The sequence below is a fragment of the Astyanax mexicanus genome, chromosome 4 (assembly GCF_023375975.1).
Source record: "Astyanax mexicanus isolate ESR-SI-001 chromosome 4, AstMex3_surface, whole genome shotgun sequence".
Classification (NCBI taxonomy): Eukaryota; Metazoa; Chordata; class Actinopteri; order Characiformes; family Acestrorhamphidae; genus Astyanax; species Astyanax mexicanus.
The window spans coordinates 5,339,929-5,359,892 of NC_064411.1; the positions used below are offsets into that span (position 1 = coordinate 5,339,929).

Below are 19,964 nucleotides of genomic sequence, written 5' to 3' on the forward strand. Positions count from 1 at the left end.
GTTAAATTTACATTGGAACTGGAACACGGAGCTCCGAACAATGTAACCTCTGAACTGAACGCTTCCTAGATTAAAAACGAGGGCATTGTGGAACACAGAATTCCACAAACGTACAGTTAATTAAATTAAAACCCCAACGTTTATGCTTGTAGATGGTAGATTTCGGATGAGGTCACTATAATCATCTGCGCCCATGGTGAGACCCCTGCTCTGTAGTGTTTATGCGTCTCATTTTGACCCTGTGGCTATAAAGACTTCCTAAAATCAAACTTGGGTAAAGGGAGGAACTAGAAGAGTTTGTGATACAGAGAGGAAAAAGGAGGAAAAAAATTGGAGCAAGCCAGAGCTCAGGGTAAAAACTGGCATAAATTTATTTTTATGCAAACTAAGATCCAAAACTGAGTGACTGTAGACAGGTGTTTCAGTTTCATTGTCCAACCCCGGTATGTCCCAAATGTGTCTATAAACTGGGTATAGGATATATATGATATCTCAATAAATTTTATAAAACATATTTTCTTTTTTTTTGTTGTTTTCAGCTCAGAAAGTCCTTTTGTAACGTTTGTAATAATACTTTTTATTATTTTAAGCAATGTCTTTTTTTCCACAGATCTTTCAGACACATCCCATGTAAAAATGTCCCCAGAACTCGTCAAGCTAGTCATACGGTTAGCTTATTAGAATAGGCAGCAGTGACTTCATTTAACTCACAATAGAAAAAAGGGCAATTCTGTTTATATTCTTTTTCCTAAAGTTCATATTAATACTTGTAAAGGGTTAATCATTTAGTGGGTGTTAACATATGAACAGCTCAGGCATGAGGGATTGTGGTAGCTGCCTACCGTTTCATACACAGCCAGTCTATCTCTGCTCTCTCCTACTGGTATGCAGATTAGCTAAGTGTCAAACGGTCAGGTTGTTACCGTCATTTAATGGTCCATATTATGTCAATTTACATTTGAGATTTGTAGGTATAAACATACACATATTCACACACATATTTTTTCACAGTTTATTTTTTCACCTGCATATCCGATTAGCCTAAATTTTACCCTGTATATTTAATTCCCAGCGCCAGAGAGCTTTATTTTCGTGATAAATATTTCTTAAAACTGCATTGACACTAATGTGGTGACGTGTTTTTGTGTGTTGTGTTGGTACATGTAGATCAGGTGCAGCAGTGCTGCTGGGGTTTTTAAACACAGGGTTCAAACACCTTTTACCATGTAAAATTCAAGCACTTTTCAAGCACTTTCAAGGCCCATTTTCAAGTTTTTTTCAGCACCTTTGAGCAAAGTGTTAAATTAATGATAACGGTGATATCTCAAAACTGCGATTCAGTGATAATCAATATATTGCAAAACTATTCTCCACACTTCACAGCGACTGAGCTACTGAGAAAAAAAACACTTCTATGTAAGTAAATAGCAGGAGTTATGGATTTATTGGTGTCAGTTTCACACAAGTTAAATACCAATGTTCTCAAAATACTGAGTATCTCAACATAATGTGTATCCAATAAATTTCGTTCCACTTCACGATTGAAAGATTATTGATCTACTGTTCGAATTATGATGTATCTGGCATGATACGTCATAAAGAAGAAAAGGAGATCCAGTCCAAAATTGTAGTTCCGTCAGATTTTATTCAAAGAATCTTCTGAGCAAAACAGTTTTTTTGGATACATCAAAAATTGAGTAAAAAGATTATTGAAAATTGAATTGAAATAAAAAGGTGAAAATAAGAGGAAAACCCCAAAGGTGAGAAAAGTTGGGGTTTCCAGAGTTCTCGGCTGTGTGACCAGGACCTGTGGCTCTGTAGTCCCTCTCGGGAGAAGCTCTCCCGCCCAACTCTACTCTTCTTCCTAGACAGAGTCTAATAAAAACAGGCATTCGCCTGGCCTCAGTCTAATGGTGTGTGAGGAGGCTCCTCACACCCCCCGGATCCTGATACTGATAAGCAGTTATTCATCCTATACGTCAGCCGAGAACTCGGTCACCCCAACCTTATCAGACTATAGATTACATGTACAGAAACTCATGGTTCTGCTGGAAAAAATCAATCATGCTAAGGTGCAAGAAAAACGGCCTTGCTTTGAGCACAAGGACACAATATACATACATTCTAAGTCACAATGTGAATCATCATGAATCGTGCTAAATGCTTGAATAACATACTGATTAAGTGAAATGCTGATTTAGTTACACACAGATTAACCCTTTAATCAATGAACAATGAACATAGTAAGGCAAAACTCTTCCGTATTCTTACACACTTGTTAATTCTTCACAAAAAAACAAACAAAAAAATCATATATTTATGTTTGAAGCCCAAAATGTGGCAAAAGTTTGAAAAGTTCAAGGGGGGGCCGAATACTTTTGCAAGGCACTGTATATAGTGGTTGCTTGAATGTATGTTTGGCTGTGTACAAAAGCTTTTGGCTAAATGCTTAAGTTGAAAGAATAGATAAGATTGCAGATCTTGCAATATAAAAGCCTTTTATTGAATCACATAGATATGAATATGAGTAAATACATAAGGTGATGTAAAACAACGATAATAGCTGGTACTGGATAAAACAATCAATAAAGTAAATGGATTAGATATTTTTAGTACCTTTAGAGATATAAAAAAAACCCTTTAGCAAAACGATACCAAATAAGGAAAAGATAACAGAGTATATAACTTTAGCAACACAACACAACCAAATATCCCTGTAGATTAACTTGCAGATTTTTAATCAGACTGACTGAACCATAGACCAATGAGAAAACCAGTAGAGCAGGGGTGTCAAACTCATTTTGGCCAAGGGCCACATTGGCATATTGGCTGTCCACTGAGGGCCAGATGTAACTTATAAATGTAATAAAATGTAATCAAGTGTAATATAAAATGAATGTAATTACTCCTTAATGTTAAATAACTCTCAATATACTATTTATTCAATCAAATATTACAGTTGCATGGAAAAAAATGTTTGCTTGTTGCTCTATTAACATAAATCCTTTTAATTTGTCATGTTATGAAATCCAAAAACTCCATCAATCAAGAACCAAACTATTCAAGTGAATAGAAATGACATTAAATACAAGTTATATTAACTTTGATCAAAACGTTTGATACTGAAATAAGGCTTAATAAATATAAAATAAAAAAATTGTGAGCTGTTAAGAACATGTGATAGATTTAGCATTTCCTCAGATTTAGCAGTTCCTCATACAACCACTAGTCGAAGCTGCAGCAGCAGCACAAGCCCGCAGTCTTTACTGAGTCAGAGCTACAGCCCAGCCACGGGCTACAGGGCTCAGCTGAGCCAGTCTGGAGCGTTTTTACAGTTTTTAAAATTCTTCTGTGTAGAAAATAAAGATTTTAACCCCACTAACCGAATAATACAGTTCATCTTTCAGCCCAAGCAGCTAATAGCAGCAGTTTAGAGCAGAGTCACGGAGTCACTGCTCGGATTACATTATAAACAGGTCAGTTAGCGCGCTGCTAACCTCAGGATGTTTATAACTACGGAGTTTAGTGAACACACCACGGCTGCAAGGTTAGACTGTTGAAGGCTACTGAAGACTAATTAAAGGTTATTGGAGGTTATTGAAAGGGTTATTGGGGGCAGAAATCAGTACAGGCTGGTTAGATAAGTGATTCACGTGCTCCTCCTTTGCTGAGGTGAAACTGTGACTAGCGCTGTCACAGTGATGTTTATTAACATCATTAAAACAGATTTTGTCAGCTATTGTCTTATAAATATTTACACAGAACTTATATCTCTCCTAACAAGCGTTTATTTTGGTCAGTAACACTCTTCGTAACACAAAAGGCATACCGGTCTTTCACCTTGAAGCACAGCCGTCCGTCTGCATCAACTTCTCTTTTTCTGGACATTATGGGATAAACGTTTGTATGTCTCAATTCCACCCGCGAAGTTACGCCTTCCCTCCGGCAGGGTTTCCACATCAATGACTACACTGCGGTGTAGTGGCAGTAAGCCGTAACTTCGCGGGTAATACAATCGACAAGCATTGTGGGAAATGTAGTTTTTGGTCAAAGAACGCTTCTGACCTATTTATTATAGACACTAAGATCTTACAAGCTCTCGCTTGGATGTGGCCACATTTGGCCCGCGGGCCTTGTGTTTGACACATGTGCAGTAGAGGGAATCAAGGATCCTGCAGTCTTACTGCTGCATAGCCTGCTGAGTGTTGCTTTCAGTATGGAAACTACAGCTAGACCGTTTTTTTTTTTTTTTTTTTTTAACTCTGAAAAGGATTTTGTTGGCCTTTTGTTGCAAGCTAAGAATATTCTCTACTCCTAAGAATACTCTACTCCTTTAAACTACGACATCTAAATTTTAAAAGACTAAGTAATGCTAATCTAACATCTGGAGCAAACACTGGCAGTGCCCTCGCTCCAACTACAAACTACAAACGTGGAGTGGAGGAAAAAATAAAGAAAGTTTTTATATGTAAACAATTGAGAATGTGTTAAGGCTGTAAATGACATAAGTTGACCAAATGATCATTTCCTACTTATGGCAAAGCATATTCAATTTTTAAACCTAAAAATGTCCCAGAATGATAAAATCCTCACTTTTGTTTATTATTAGTTCTAAAGCTAATGCTGAGATTTAATATACAATTTTACTCTGAGCTAGCATCATCGCTTTACTATTTATTCAGCATATCACTGAAAAAATTATAAAAATGTATGTTCCTAGTTTATGCTGTTAGTGGTACCATTTATGATTCTGTGTGTAAAAACTTCTTAAAACACAACACTAAGTGTTGAAGAGCTCTGCAGGCATTAACTAATGTAGGTATACAAACATACATAAAAACACAGCATGAAATTCAGTAAACATCATCTCTGGATAAGATTCATTTTTCTGAACCTGTAAAAAGCCATTTTTAAATGAAGTTCTTGTAACAGAGTGAAGATTTTGTGCATGATGAGGTGTTTTTGGCTGTCTGAAAGATTTAAGGTTTGCATTTTTTATGGCAGAGGAACAGATTTGGGATACTTTTCTATCTCTTGTGAATGCACTGATGTAATATAAGTTCACTCTGTAAAGTAAAACTCTTCCCACAGTCTGAACAGTGATATGGTTTCTCTCCTGTGTGAATGCGCTGGTGTATTTTGAGATTACTCTGTTGAGTAAAACTCTTCCCACAGTCTGAGCATTAATACGGTTTCTCTCCTGTGTGAATGCGTTGGTGTATTTTGAGATTACTCTGTTTAGTAAAACTCTTCCCACAGTCTGAGCAGTGATACGGTTTCTCTCCTGTGTGAATGCGCTGGTGTTTTTTGAGACTACTCTGTCTAGTAAAACTCTTCCCACAATCGGAGCAATAATACGGTTTCTCTCCTGTGTGAATGCTTTGGTGTATTTTGAGACTACTCTGTTCAGTAAAACTCTTCCCACAATCGGAGCAGTGATACGGTTTTTCTCCTGTGTGAATGCGTTGGTGTATTTTGAGATGACTCTGTCGATTAAAACTCTTCCCACAGTCTGAACAGTGATACGGTTTCTCTCCTGTGTGAATGCGCTGGTGATTTTTGAGACTACTCTGTGTAGTAAAACTCTTCCCACAGTCGAAACAGTAATACGGTTTCACTCCTGTGTGAATGCGCTGGTGATTTTTGAGATCACTCTGTTTAGTAAAACTCTTCCCACAGTCTGAGCAGTGATACGGTTTCTCTCCTGTGTGAATGCGCTGGTGATTTTTGAGTTTACTCTGTTCAGTAAAACTTTTCCCACAGTCTGAACAGTGATACGGTTTCTCTCCTGTGTGAATGCGCTGGTGTTTTTTGAGATTACTCTGTTGAGTAAAACTCTTCCCACAGTCGAAACAGTAATACGGTTTCTCTCCTGTGTGAATGCGCTGATGCAGTTTGAGATTACTCTGTTGATTAAAACTCTTCCCACAGTCGAAACAGTAATACGGTTTCTCTCCTGTGTGAATGCGCTGGTGATTTTTGAGATTACTCTGTTCAGTAAAACTCTTCCCACAGTCTGAGCAGTGATACGGTTTCTCTCCTGTGTGAATGCGCTGGTGTTTTTTGAGATGTCTCTGTTGATTAAAACTCTTCCCACAGTCTGAGCAGTGATACGGTTTCTCTCCTGTGTGAATGCGCTGGTGTTTTTTGAGATCACTCTGTTTAGTAAAACTCTTGACAGAGTGCTGATGTTCCTCCATGTTGGGACTTGGCTCCATCTGTCTGTGAAATGTAGCAAACAATTTCTGCGTTTTCAGGAGATTCTTCTGGATGGCTTGTGCTTCACCTCTTTCAGCAGTTTAACACTGTTCTTTATTAAATATCCTGGTTTTTTATTCTGGAAAAACAAAGAAAAAAATTTTGTGTATTAAAATAAAAGCAGGTCAATTAACCAAAAATAACTACCTACATTAGTTACACTATATGGAGAAAAATACTGGGACACCTTCATACTACAATAAAGGCTTCAGTACTTTTATCCCATTATAAATTCACAGACATTTTAATATGTAGTTGTATCTTGACTGTCAGCAGGCTGCAGCTGCAAAATGTATGTAGCAGAAACACTGCTGCTGTCCAGCACTGAATACAGTGTTATACTACTACTTTAGTAGTATCACACTTTACACTATAATCCATACTACTAAAACTTGAAGCTCGGCTGCTCTCCGGTCCACACCTAGAACCTCCCGCTATGAAGCCGAGCGGAGCGCAGTGCGGCCGAACCGAGTTCCTCGATTAGGCTCGGCCCTGATGCAGAATTTTAGATTTTAGATGCAGAATGAGCACACCTGATGCTTCCACAAGTGATTAAACAGGAGAGATAGTTGAGGGAGGCAGGTCTAATTCAGTGGTTCGGCTTTCAAAGGTCTGATAAACTTCAGCTTGCTCCCAACTGTGCCGGAAAGTGGAGTTGACTAGCAACGGTAATGCATCTAATCTGTTCCACCACCTCAAGCAGTTTCACTACACACAAGATCTTCCTTATTCTGGCTGAAGCACTTATGTAGTTTATGTTGTATCTAAGTTATTTATAGTTGATATAGGTTTGTTTATTTGACGGTGATATCGTGTTCCTTTTATATAAATGAAGGCTTTCTGCATTCTTTATCCTGGATGAGGCACTTTTGTTTTGGTCTGTTAAATATGTTTACAAAAGGATAAGAAGCTCTGCCTCTGTTGTAATGTAAAGTTATTTATATTGGTAAAATGTAAATAGGTTATTGGTTTGTGTTTGACAGAGATGTCATGTTTTTATATTGCTACATGCAAATAAAGGTGAGCATTAATTCATTCTGACCATTTTTTAATTTCTAAAGTATTATACAGTTTTTTATGAGAGGAGGCTTTAAAGACAGTAATAGGTACAGATTTCCATTGCAGGGATTCCTAACAGTTTTTCTGAGGCCTTCCAAATATTTATATCGATATCGAAATTATATTGTATCGACCGAAATTAAGGAATGTATCGTGATATAAATTTTGGCCATATCGTCCAGCACTAGCTGTAAATATGTCATACTGCTCTAACAAAGTGTATCTCATTTTATCTTATAAATATCTTTGTAATTTTCTGACTTGCAGTATATCTCTACCCCTCACCTTTTATAATCAAATATTTAGTTTTTCAATACAATAATTTCAGTGACCGGAAGCAGAAAAAGCCTGTATTAAATGTATATGCTTGATGAAGAGTCTCGACCTACCCCTTCCTGTTTTTATGTTCTAGAAATTAGATAATATTACTTTTTTTATTCAGGTGTAGGACCATTTATGGGATAATTTATCTGCATACAATCACAGCTCCAGAAATGACATTAATCTGTTTTAATAAGGCAGTATGCCATAAATATCGTAAGAAATAATGTTGCCAATATTTTTGAACATCATGAACTATATTACCCTGAAATATGGAGCCATATCACCCACCCCTAATTATCACATTCAGGGTAGTACTTTCTTGCTGTTTTAAGCAAAAGAAAAATTCACACTTTTCATTTCCTATTATATATCTTCTAGAGACATTTTATATATGTATATGTCCAGTATAATTTATTTTACTTTAATCCTGCATATATGGAGTGCATTATTACCCAGCAAAAAGCTACACATCGGCCCTTCGTGGGCTAAGTGCGGGCACTGTGGGCAGGGGCTAGCCCATTAAAATTCCAAACAGGCCCAACATGGGTTTTCTGTGGGCAGCCTGTTCATTGGCTGGCCCACTCAAATCCTATAAAAGGCCGCTGTGGGCTAGCCTGAACTGGTCCAGTGCATTAATGCCCCTGTAGGCCCAGTGTGGGAATTATTTGGACAGCCAACACTTTGATGCGCCCACACAAATCCCAGGCAGGGCCACTGTGGGTCAGCCCACATTCAGCCTGCTCCATTTCACACCCTGAAGGGCCAGTGTGGGATATATGTGGGCAAAGCACAGTTTAGCATGCCCACACAAATCCCATGCAGAGCCAGTGTGGGTCAGCCCTAATTCAGCCTGCACCATTTCATACCCGGTATGGGTTATATGTCGGCAACCTGCACTTTGGCATGTGCACACAAATCTCATGCAGGGCCACTGTGGGTCAGCCCTAATTCAGCCTGCACCATTTACACACAGTAGGCATTGTGGGTTATATGTGGGCAGCACGCACACATATGTGAGCATGCCCACACACATAGGCGTAGGAACCGGGGTGGATGGGTGGGACATTTCCCACCCAATATTAGAAACAGGTGGATTTGTCCCCCCCAAAAATGATATCAGTTCGCTCAGGTCAGCTGTACTATTAATGAGGAGACAGACCGGACCAATCACGGAGCCGGTTCAGGTATTAAGTCCCGCCTCTCAGTAAAAACAGCCAATCAGCTTGCTGGTTTTGCGGCGCGCGGAGCAGAGGCAGTTTGCTGTTGGGGAAGCCCCGCCCCCTCGCTGTGAGATTTAGCAGCGGGATCGGGACGCAGCAGCTTCAGCTGATTTTAAAACAGAGATGGATATACGGAGATTTTTCTAAAAGAAAGGTAACGATAGGCTAACCACTTCAACTGTGATGATATGTTTCTGCTAGCTGGTTAAAAATACACGTCTCTGAATCAGCACACAGATTAAACCCACTGTGATTAATAAACTGCAGCTGTGTTAGTGTGTAAGCTTATCTTTGGAATTAGCTAGATTGGGAGTCAGGGTTAAAGGAAAAAAATAAAATATATATGTAATGTTTCCCTGTACCTGATCAGCTAATCACTTTAATTTTCAAACTGTTTATTCATTTAGGATTACAGGACTTACTGTGAGCTATAATGAACGAAAATTGATTTAACTAACTAGTTAACTAGAAGCTGGATGTAGATGATCGCCAGAATTTCGTACAGTACTTTAAGTTGGTAGTTTAAAGCTGTTACTTAACCCCGATCACTGCCCTAAACTAGTGTTTTCCACCTGATCAGCTAATAAACAGTCATTTACTGAGTTTACCTGTTAAAATCCTTTAGCCCCCTATGGAGCCTAAATTAATCATGTATATCCACCAGAGGAAGCTCTAGAATATGCAGAACAGTTTTAATATGCAGTAGAATATATAAGAACTGGGTTGAGAAACACTGCCGTAACGTGACTTCTGTTCATTTGTATTTCACAGTAAGACCACATATCCTGACGTTTATAAAAGTCTCTATGAAACGTAAAGTTAAATTCTTTTACATAAAAGGACACCATCTTAAGAAGAGCTCTCAGTAGAAAAAAATAAAAGTGCAGGAGAAAATGTAAATATACAACAGAATTGACATGCCAATACATAATAATAATAATAATAATAATAATAATAATAATAATAATAATAATAATAATAATCTGTTATATTATTTTAAATATTAGGTGATAACTCAGACATTGCTTGCATAATTTTTCTAACAACAGTAGCTGTAATGTGGAGTAACATGTTTAGGTTGTAAAATCACCTTATAATAATAATTTACTTTTAATTAAAAGTAATTTCCACAAATGTTGTTCTAGGAAACTATTGGGTGGGCTTGGGTTCATATTGGCAAATGTGTCCCCCCCAATATCAAGCCCGCTCCTACGCCCTTGCCCACACAAATCCTATGCTAGGTTACTCTGGGTCAGCCCAAATTTACCATACAATATTTTACAATCTGAAAGTTTGTGTCATAACAAGTTCATATGAAGGGTATCTGAATATTTTTTATTGTTTTTGTCTGTGAGAGCTAGGTAGATTAGCTAGCTTAGCTAGCTTAGTGGATAGGAGCAACACTGTGTGAAATGTAGTATCAGCTCTGAAAGATTTTCTAAACCAAAAGTGGAGAAAAATCAAGGTACCACAGCAGAGTTGTGCAGAGACCTTTGGAGGGGCACACACACACACACACATAGTAACATCTCATATTTTTCAAGACATATACTGTATAGCTATACATTTTTATTTATAAAAAATATTTTTATTTAATATTTTGGATAGCTACGAATTTGCTCCATGGTGCTGATTCATAATCTCACCTTTATTATTGGTAGTGCTGATAATAAATAAATAAAAATATTAAATTATAAATGTTTTTGTGCTTGACTATACACTTTGTGTAAGCCAGCAAGGTTATAAAAGTTACATATTTTTTTTATTTTTGCATGTGATATTTAATTAGCCAGTTAAGCTAAGGGAAAGATAGCCAGTTAAGCTAAGGGAAAGATAGCCAGTTAAGCTAAGGGAAAGATAGCCAGTTAAGCTAAGGGAAAGATAGCCAGTTAAGCTAAGGGAAAGATAGCCAGTTAAGCTAAGGGAAAGATAGCCAGTTAAGCTAAGGGAAAGATAGCCACTTAAGCTAAGGGAAAGCTAGCCAGTTAAGCTAAGGGAAAGCTAGCCAGCTAAGCTAACGGAAATATAGCCAGCTAAGCTAAGGGAAAGATATCCAACTAAGCTAACGGAAATATAGCCAGTTAAGCTAACGGAAAGCTAGCCAGTTAAGCTAAGGGAAAGATATCCAGCTAAGCTAAGGGAAAGCTAGCCAGTTAAGCTAAGGGAAAGCTAGCCAGTTAAGCTAAGGGAAAGCTAGCCAGTTAAGCTAATGGAAAGCTAGCCAGTTAAGCTAAGGGAAAGCTAGCCAGTTAAGCTAAGGGAAAGATAGCCAGTTAAGCTAAGGGAAAGATAGCCAGTTAAGCTAAGGGAAAGATAGCCAGTTAAGCTAAGGGAAAGATAGCCAGTTAAGCTTAGGGAAAGGTAGCCAGTTAAGCTAAGGGAAAGATAGCCAGTTAAGCTAAGGGAAAGATAGCCAGTTAAGCTAAGGGAAAGATAGCCAGTTAAGCTAAGGGAAAGCTAGCCAGTTAAGCTAAGGGAAAGATAGCCAGTTAAGCTAAGGGAAAGCTAGCCAGTTAAGCTAAGGGAAAGCTAGCCAGTTAAGCTAAGGGAAAGCTAGCCAGTTAAGCTAATGGAAAGCTAGCCAGTTAAGCTAATGGAAAGCTAGCCAGTTAAGCTAAGGGAAAGATAGCCAGTTAAGCTAAGGGAAAGATATTCAGTTAAGCTAAGGGAAAGATAGCCAGTTAAGCTAAGGGAAAGATAGCCAGTTAAGCTAAGGGAAATATAGCCAGCTAAGCTAAGGGAAAGCTAACCAGTTAAGCTAAGGGAAAGATATTCAGTTAAGCTAATGCAAAGATAGCCAGTTAAGCTAAGGGAAAGATATCATTTTAAAAAGTTTTGGTATTTTTGTGAACCTGATATCCTGATATCGGCCACCTCACATGTTTATAGAATGTAACTACCAGTCACACACAGTGACTGTAAAGGCTATTTATGTTTCACCATGAATAGCCTGAAGAAATTCAAATTCAAATAACTATCACTATATAAGAATCACTGTAATCAAATACAGTCTGCAAATTTCTCTAAAATTAAGCATTGTACATGAAAAGACACTAACAGATGTAGTATTTACCTGACTGCATTCTCATATCTCTATATTATCATTTTAAGAGGCCGTGAGAAGATCAATCATGCCACCACCAAAGGATGCAGAGATCGAGCAGGTTGCAAAGGTTTGGCTTTGGAATGCACGGGACCGTTCAGGTGGACGGAAGCATCGTCTCATGCAGTCCCTTCAAAAAAATAGTTAATTTATGATCTATGCTATATTAATGCATAAACAATATTCATTTTTGATATTATGATTAACTATATCTGTTCTATTTATGTAAAGTACATCTATTTTCTCCTTCATTATTATTGCTGTGAGATAAAAACCTTAATGCAAAAACTAATGTTATATTCAATTAGAATTTTTTTTTACTGGTTTGATTGGGATGACATTTTGGTTCCAAGTCTACAAGCAAGAGGAATAAAATTAATAATAGAGATCAGGGGTGGGTTTCCTGAAAGCTTCGTTACGCTAAGAACTTCGTTAACTCGTACTTAAGATTGATCGTTAATTAAAGAGTGTTTCCCAAACCCGTGCGTAACTAAAGTACTACGTAAACTCGCTCGCAGATTAACGAGTGCCCTCACCCAGTCGTTATTCTTAAGAGCTTCTTTAGGGGATCTCTACTTGCAGTTCATTACCTTAAACACCAGGGACCGCCAATTTTGAGGGAGAAAAATTATAATTTCCCTGCTTGAAGCAATTATATTATGTTACTATTAATTATAATCAATTATATATATATATATATATATATATATATATATATATATATATATATATATATATATATATAATTATTATTATAATAATTAATATTATTATATTATATTATATTATTATATTATTTCCCGTGTCTGTGGGTGCTCCGGTTTCCTCCCACAGTCCAAAATTCAGGCTAATTGGATGTCGGATAAAAATTGCCCCTTAGGTGTGAGTGTGTGAGTGGATGTGCCTGTTTGTCTGTCTGCCCTGCGATGGATTGGCGGCCTGTCCAGGGTGTATACTGCCTTCCCCCCGATGCCGGCTGGTATAGACTCCAGCCACCCCCCCCCCCCCCCCCCCCCCCTCCCCCCGCGACCCTTAACGGATAAAGCGGTTGACGATGAGTGAGTAAGTGAGTGAATGAGTTATATTATATTATATCATATATTATATTATATTATATCATATATTATATTATATTATATCATATATTATATTATATATTATATTATATTATATATTATATTATATTTTATATTATATTATATTATATTATAATGCCAACTTTCTCTGTGTAGTCTAACTGGGCATACTGGAATTGACCAATCAAACCCATAAATTATTAAAAATCCAGATTCCTGCAGATGATGCTCACGGTATAAGCAAAGCTGCAAAGTCACCAAGTCCGTGGATTCTGTAATCAGGCTGTTATGTGGCATACACACACTTATATACACTTCCCACCAGCCCGGGAATTACAGCACAATACAATATATTTCCATGCTATTGGGAAAATTCCTGGTACTGTAGGTCCGGTGCAGGGGACGCCTGCAGTGTCTTTACTCACACCTACACGTATTGTAAAGGGTATCGGTGAATGTGCAGGTAATATTTAATATTATTCTTTATTTAGGTGCTTCTAACCAGTGATGTCAGTAACGCGTTACTTAATCTGACCCTTTTTTTCAGTAACGAGTAATCTAACGCGTTACTATTTCCAATCCAGTAATCAGATTAAAGTTACTTATTTAAGTCACTATGCGTTACTCTCTCTCTCTCTCCACCTCACACTCACACACACACACACACACACACACACACACCGCTCTTCCCCAATCACACGCGTCTCGCTTTCTCCCCTGTCTCTCTCTCTCTCGCGCTCGGCGTGTCTTTAGTTTCCGCCCGTTTTCGTTTTCCGCCAGTTCTCGGCGCCCTATCTCTTTATAAAGGCGTTTTTTTTGTGGCCGAGTCCCAATTCACTAGCCAGGGCAGCGGTCTGCCACAAATTTGATTGGCAGAGGAGAGCATTTAAAGATTTTACACCACACGTGATTGGAAGTTCACTGCGCGTATACCGTAAAGACAAGAAAAGTTCCGGTGCTTTAAATGAACACTGTCAGAATTAAATCTCTCTCAGTAGTTGGGTCCGGTATGGGTCCGTATTGGACAACGTCTGGGTCCGGACCCGGACCCCAGTCTGCAAATATGTGATCCCTGGTCTAGACCATATACACGGTTCTGTTTTATAAAACCACTCCTTGCTGCCCTGCTGAGAACAACAGGTTCAATGTTCAGTTTTACAGTGTTAAATATGTAAGGTCAAGAAAGACTTTCTTTATTTTATATATTTTTTATAAAAACAAGTATTTATGTTTAGTAAAATCAAGAAAGACCATATTTTATTTTTTATAAAAAAATATATTTATGTTAATTTTTTTATTTTTATAAAAAAAACGTATTTTTTAGGAAATAGTTCAACTTAACAGAGATAAATTGTTGCTGTTAAAAATGCATTTTCCAATAAAGGGAGTATTGGCAAAACTGGTTATAATGTTTATGTTAAGGCGGCGGGAGGTGGTGTCTGCAGCTGCTGAAAATAACTAATAAAGTAACTTAGTTACTTTTAAAATCAAGTAATCCATAAAGTTACTAAGTTACTTTTTAAAGGAGTAATCAGTAATCAGTAATCGGATTACTTTTTCAAAGTAACTATACCATCACTGCTTCTAACCAACATTGTGGCCGTTCATCTGGGCAAACTCTGGGGTGTGTCAGCTCGCAAATATATAAATACCAGTCAAAAGTTGACACGTCTCATTTTTTATTTATTTATTTTTTTTACATTGTCGATTAATATTAAAACTATGAAAACTATGAAAACAATTAATTGACGCATATGGAATTATCTAGTTAACAAAGAGGTGCATGGCCTTCAAAATCCCCTGACCTAAACCCAACTGAGATGTTGATTTAGGATGAGCTGGAGCTTCACAGTGTGTGTGTGTGTATATTGAAGAGTTAACGTTTATTATACCTTGGGTGTGTTGACAAATATCCTTCAATAATGATTACTTAACTTTAGCATCTATAATTACATAATCATTGTGTGAAACCTTGTATTTTATACACATTTATATAGAAGATTATCCAATCCTCACAATATATATTATTTACACATATAGTTAAACATTGCTTGATCAGGCATGTAACTAACACAGACTCTATTATATGACAAACTAACCCACATGATACATAAGGCATTTACTAACACATAGGATCTATTGTATGGCGGACTAACCACGCGCCACTAACACATTAACATATAACATAAGAAATCCATTGTGTGACTTGTTTAGCTCATGCTTAAGGCATTTTGGTCACAACTAACGGCCATCAATCATCGACTGGTGCACTCTGTATGAACTAAATTGATACAGAGGAGGCTCTTAGGTCAAAGCGGCCTTCTCTGTGTGTGGGTGCCTCCCTAAACCTGCAGCTCTTCAAAGCGGGGAGTGACGCACACGCACACAGATAATGCCACAATGTTCAGTTCTGGCTGGACACAGTCAAGGCCAAACACTAGTGGTCCGGTCAGACACGTGAAACGGATTACTAACACGTGAAATTATGCATACTAACATGAGATGATTTTAGCAACGCCTCATCAGCAGGTTTCACGTCATTTGGGGTATAAACATGGAGTCAGATCAGAGGGGGGTCAGAACTTTTACTATTTGATGGCTGCTAACTGTCTTGTATGTATTGGTTCTCCTGAATTCAGTATTTTGTAATAAATACTTGATTTGCTTTCAACTCCACTCCACCTGTCTGCGACTCTCTCCATCAAAACGAACACGCAGGGGAGTTGTACCCCGGATGGTGGATGGGGGTAACCCATCTTTCATTTTCTTTTTACAACAATATATACGGAACAATAATTATTTTTATATTATTATATTATTTTTATATTATTAATAATTATAATAATAAATTAATATTATTATCAATATTACTATTAATAATATTAGTACAATATCTATTAATATAATATATATGTATATTAACAATAATAGTTTTTTAAAAAGTTTAATGTTTATTAAACATTTATATATAAACATATGACTTATTTATTTAGCCATATGTATCTGTAGGAGTATTTTATTAATGCCAAAGTACATCCTTTTGTAATTTAAATTTCAAAATATGTATCATATTGATGATTACAACACTTTTTTACATTTTTAGGGTGTAATACTGAATAAATACTGCATAATAATCGATATGTGTGGATCGATTGAGTGCGCTGTTTCGGGGGAGGATTCAACAAAGACGTTCTTTAACCTCCTTTGTTAATTTTCACGTTGCGAAGCTCTTTGGGAAACACTCGCAGAACTGGCTCGTTCTTTACTCACGTCATTCGTTAGTTCGTTCGTTATTCGCTAAGGTTGATCGTTTTCGGGAAACCCACCCCAGAGGCTTTGTTCCAGTAGCAATAATAGTTTATTTATTATTCATCTACTACATCAGTCTAGTGCATTTAAGTATTTATTCAAGAATATGATTTGCTGTTTTATTGATGTTTATATATATATATATATTATATATATATATATTTTTAATTTAAGTTGTATAATTCTTTGTTATTTTGTATTATGTTTGATATTTATATCATACCGTTTATTATAAATACTGTTTTTGCAAATGGAGATATCTATGCAGTACATGTTTATCTACATGCTAAAATATAAATTTGGGATTTAATTTACTTAAATACTGTTGTGTGTTGTTTTTAATTTTTTTTTAAACATGATACTTTGTAATAAATGTATTAATTTACTATACACTTTAAATTGTGTTATTTATATAATTGTTTTACAGCCAGTTGCAAAAAATGTCAAAGTGCCAATAGCACAGCTTTAAATTTTCTTCCTTGAAAAGTGTTCTCTGTTCAATATTGCACAGTTCTAAAAATTTGGGGCCACAATTGGTTTTCCGCTGAGGGCATATGTGTGTGTGTGTGTGTGTGTGTTTGTGTGTTAGTGTTAGAGCTCTACAAATCTCTGTTGGCCCAATGTGCAAATACCCATTGGTCCGATTTGGGCTGCCCATATGGGGGCGGTACCGCACCAACCTCATTGGCCCAGTGTGGGCATGTTTGCTGGGTTGTATCATGACATTATTCTCACCAAACAAAATCACATCATAAAACATTTTACTATTGCTAACACATTTGTAAATCTGTACATAAAAATACTGTGTGGAGCATGCACCATGTTTTTTTAATGCGTCACGAACAATGTAGAAAAATACTGAATAACAAAAGCAGTTTTGTTAAAAGGATACAGCAACTGGATATAGGGGCACATTACATTATTTTTAAAGGTAAGTTACAGTTTAGCCACCTTTACCTTATCAAGCCAATGCTAGCGACCTAGCCAAGCTAGCTAGCAATTCCAAACATCACATACTACCAACAGCGTGAATGTCCTAAAAACATGAATTTGTTATTAGTTGTTGATATATAGCCTAAATGGTAGGATAATGTACACACAGTTTGTAATGGTTGTATGGTTAATCCTTTTCGTTATATAGTTAACTTTAACCGTTAGGTGTGTTATTCTGCTATAACACCACTGGGTCATTTTACAAGCTAATATTTTAGGTTTTTTTTCTGTCAGGATGAGTGAGGCAGGCTGTGTGGTGATGACCAGGTCGATATGATTACTCATCTATCTATCTATCTATCTATCTATCTATCTATCTAATTAATTTAAACACTGATTAATATTTTTTCTTTCTTTTTTAAAGAGCATAATATAAAATATTTCAGCATGAAAGCTCATATTTGTAATGTGTAACAGCTTCCTATATCATAACTACATCTCTGCTGTTTGTAACAAATCAAACCGTGTGTAAATCGGATATAAAATGGTAGAGTGGTGATTATTATAGATGTATTAAACACCTTAATCAGTGTAAAATAATGCTCTGGGGAATCGCTGGAAGCGCATTTTCTTTATTTGCGTAGTTTTGGCACTAATTTAGCTCCATAGGTGGAGTGGAGACAGCGAGGCACCGAAGGACAAAAAAAATGACGTTGTAAAAATACTGTGGGCTCTGCGACACTTTGCAGAGCACAAGCGCAACGACAGGGAGGCGGAGAGACAGCGACATACTGAAGGAAAAAAAAAACGGATCCCAAATAGGATCCTAAAACGCTCCCATTGTGGAATCGTTCACAAAGAGCCGACGCTTAGAGCTGCATCGTTCTCGAACGACACATAACTGCTGAGCAGAGCTAGGAGAAGATCCAGTGCTGGTGGTGTAAATGCTGCACATGCTGAAGGTGGTGAAGGTGGTGTTGGTGTAGGAGTGAATGTAGAACAGCGTGTTAAAGAAAGAGAGAGAAACTTCTCCATACCTTCTGTAATTCAGCTGATCCTGCTCTTCCTCCTCAGGCGCTGCGAAAGAACTGCAGAGCCCGAAGCTCAGCCTCACTCGGGTTATGTAGAGCTCCGCCCCCTCCATATCACATTACACCCCATCACCGCGCTGAATGGAGCTAAACAGCTAAAACTCTCATTTAAAACAGCGTAGAACTACTTCTATGGGGCTTTTCTTTCATTTTACAAATTAGAATAAAGTATTTCACTAAAATAGGAAAGAAAATATTTTTTTATGTGATACTTACAGTTTTTTTTATTATGACCCTCTGAACTTGGCATTTGAGAAGATTAAAGAAGAATAAATTGCCTGTTCTGCATATTTCCAGTTACCCTAATTCCAGATTGTCAAATAGTCTGTTAAATTTGACACAAAATCATGAAAACATACCTATTACACTGTGATGAGCCCAAAGAGCTAAAAATATTACTGTACAGTTTTTTTTATTATGACCCTCTGAACTTGGCATTTGAGAAGATTAAAGAAGAATAAATTGCCTGTTCTGCATGTTTACAGATGCCCTAAATCCAGATTCTCAAATAGTCTGTTGAATCAGACACCACATTATGAAAATATACCCATTAGACTGTGATTAGCCTAAAGAGCTAAAAATATTACTGTACAGTTTTTTTATTATGACCCTGTGAACTTGGCATTTGAGAAGATTAAAGAAGAATAAATTGCCTGTTCTGCATATTTCCAGATGCCCGAAATCCAGATTCTCAAATAGTCTGTTGAATCAGACACCACATTACGAAAACATACCTATTAGACTGTGAATAACCTAAAGAGCTAAAAATATTACTGTACAGTTTTTTTTATTATGACCCTCTGAACTTGGCATTTGAGAAGATTAAAGAAGAATAAATTGCCTGTTCTGCATATTTCCAGTTACCCTAATTCCAGATTGTCAAATAGTCTGTTAAATTTGACACAAAATCATGAAAACATACCTATTACACTGTGATGAGCCCAAAGAGCTAAAAATATTACTGTACAGTTTTTTTTATTATGACCCTCTGAACTTGGCATTTGAGAAGATTAAAGAAGAATAAATTGCCTGTTCTGCATGTTTACAGATGCCCTAAATCCAGATTCTCAAATAGTCTGTTGAATCAGACACCACATTATGAAAATATACCCATTAGACTGTGATTAGCCTAAAGAGCTAAAAATATTACTGTACAGTTTTTTTATTATGACCCTGTGAACTTGGCATTTGAGAAGATTAAAGAAGAATAAATTGCCTGTTCTGCATATTTCCAGATGCCCGAAATCCAGATTCTCAAATAGTCTGTTGAATCAGACACCACATTACGAAAACATACCTATTAGACTGTGAATAACCTAAAGAGCTAAAAATATTACTGTACAGTTTTTTTTATTATGACCCTCTGAACTTGGCATTTGAGAAGATTAAAGGAGAATAAATTGCCTGTTCTGCATATTTCCAGTTACCCTAATTCCAGATTGTCAAATAGTCTGTTAAATTTGACACAAAATCATGAAAACATACCTATTACACTGTGATGAGCCCAAAGAGCTAAAAATATTACTGTACAGTTTTTTTATTATGACCCTGTGAACTTGGCATTTGAGAAGATTAAAGAAGAATAAATTGC

General features: G+C 36.8%; 5 protein-coding genes across 6 annotated transcripts in view; 1 reads left to right on the forward strand and 4 right to left on the reverse strand.

The window, feature by feature from the left end:
* The window catches only part of LOC125801463 (zinc finger protein 239-like), a 430,185-nt gene that overhangs the window by 112,291 nt on the left and 297,930 nt on the right, over positions 1-19,964 (forward strand). The window lies entirely within an intron of this gene.
* Positions 1-19,964, reverse strand: part of LOC125801533 (gastrula zinc finger protein XlCGF49.1-like) — a 206,740-nt gene that overhangs the window by 58,102 nt on the left and 128,674 nt on the right. The gene's annotated exons all lie outside the window — the stretch shown is intronic.
* LOC125801203 (gastrula zinc finger protein XlCGF49.1-like) overlaps positions 1-19,964 on the reverse strand; it is a 254,562-nt gene that overhangs the window by 54,296 nt on the left and 180,302 nt on the right. The gene's annotated exons all lie outside the window — the stretch shown is intronic.
* Positions 1,626-18,587, reverse strand: LOC125801323 (zinc finger protein ZFP2-like). Its single transcript, XM_049477857.1, has 2 exons — positions 18,320-18,587; positions 1,626-6,337 (listed from the first exon to the last, which is right to left on the reverse strand). Exon 2 carries the CDS (start codon positions 6,216-6,218, stop codon positions 5,184-5,186), a length of 1,035 nt encoding a protein of 344 aa, XP_049333814.1. The 5' UTR covers positions 6,219-6,337; positions 18,320-18,587; the 3' UTR covers positions 1,626-5,183.
* LOC125801383 (zinc finger protein 420-like) overlaps positions 1,626-19,964 on the reverse strand; it is a 106,306-nt gene continuing 87,967 nt past the window's right edge. Inside the window, exon 3 of the transcript XR_007438686.1 lies at positions 1,626-2,616. The gene's annotated coding sequence lies outside the window, so the exon portion shown is untranslated. The remainder of the gene's footprint in view (positions 2,617-19,964) is intronic.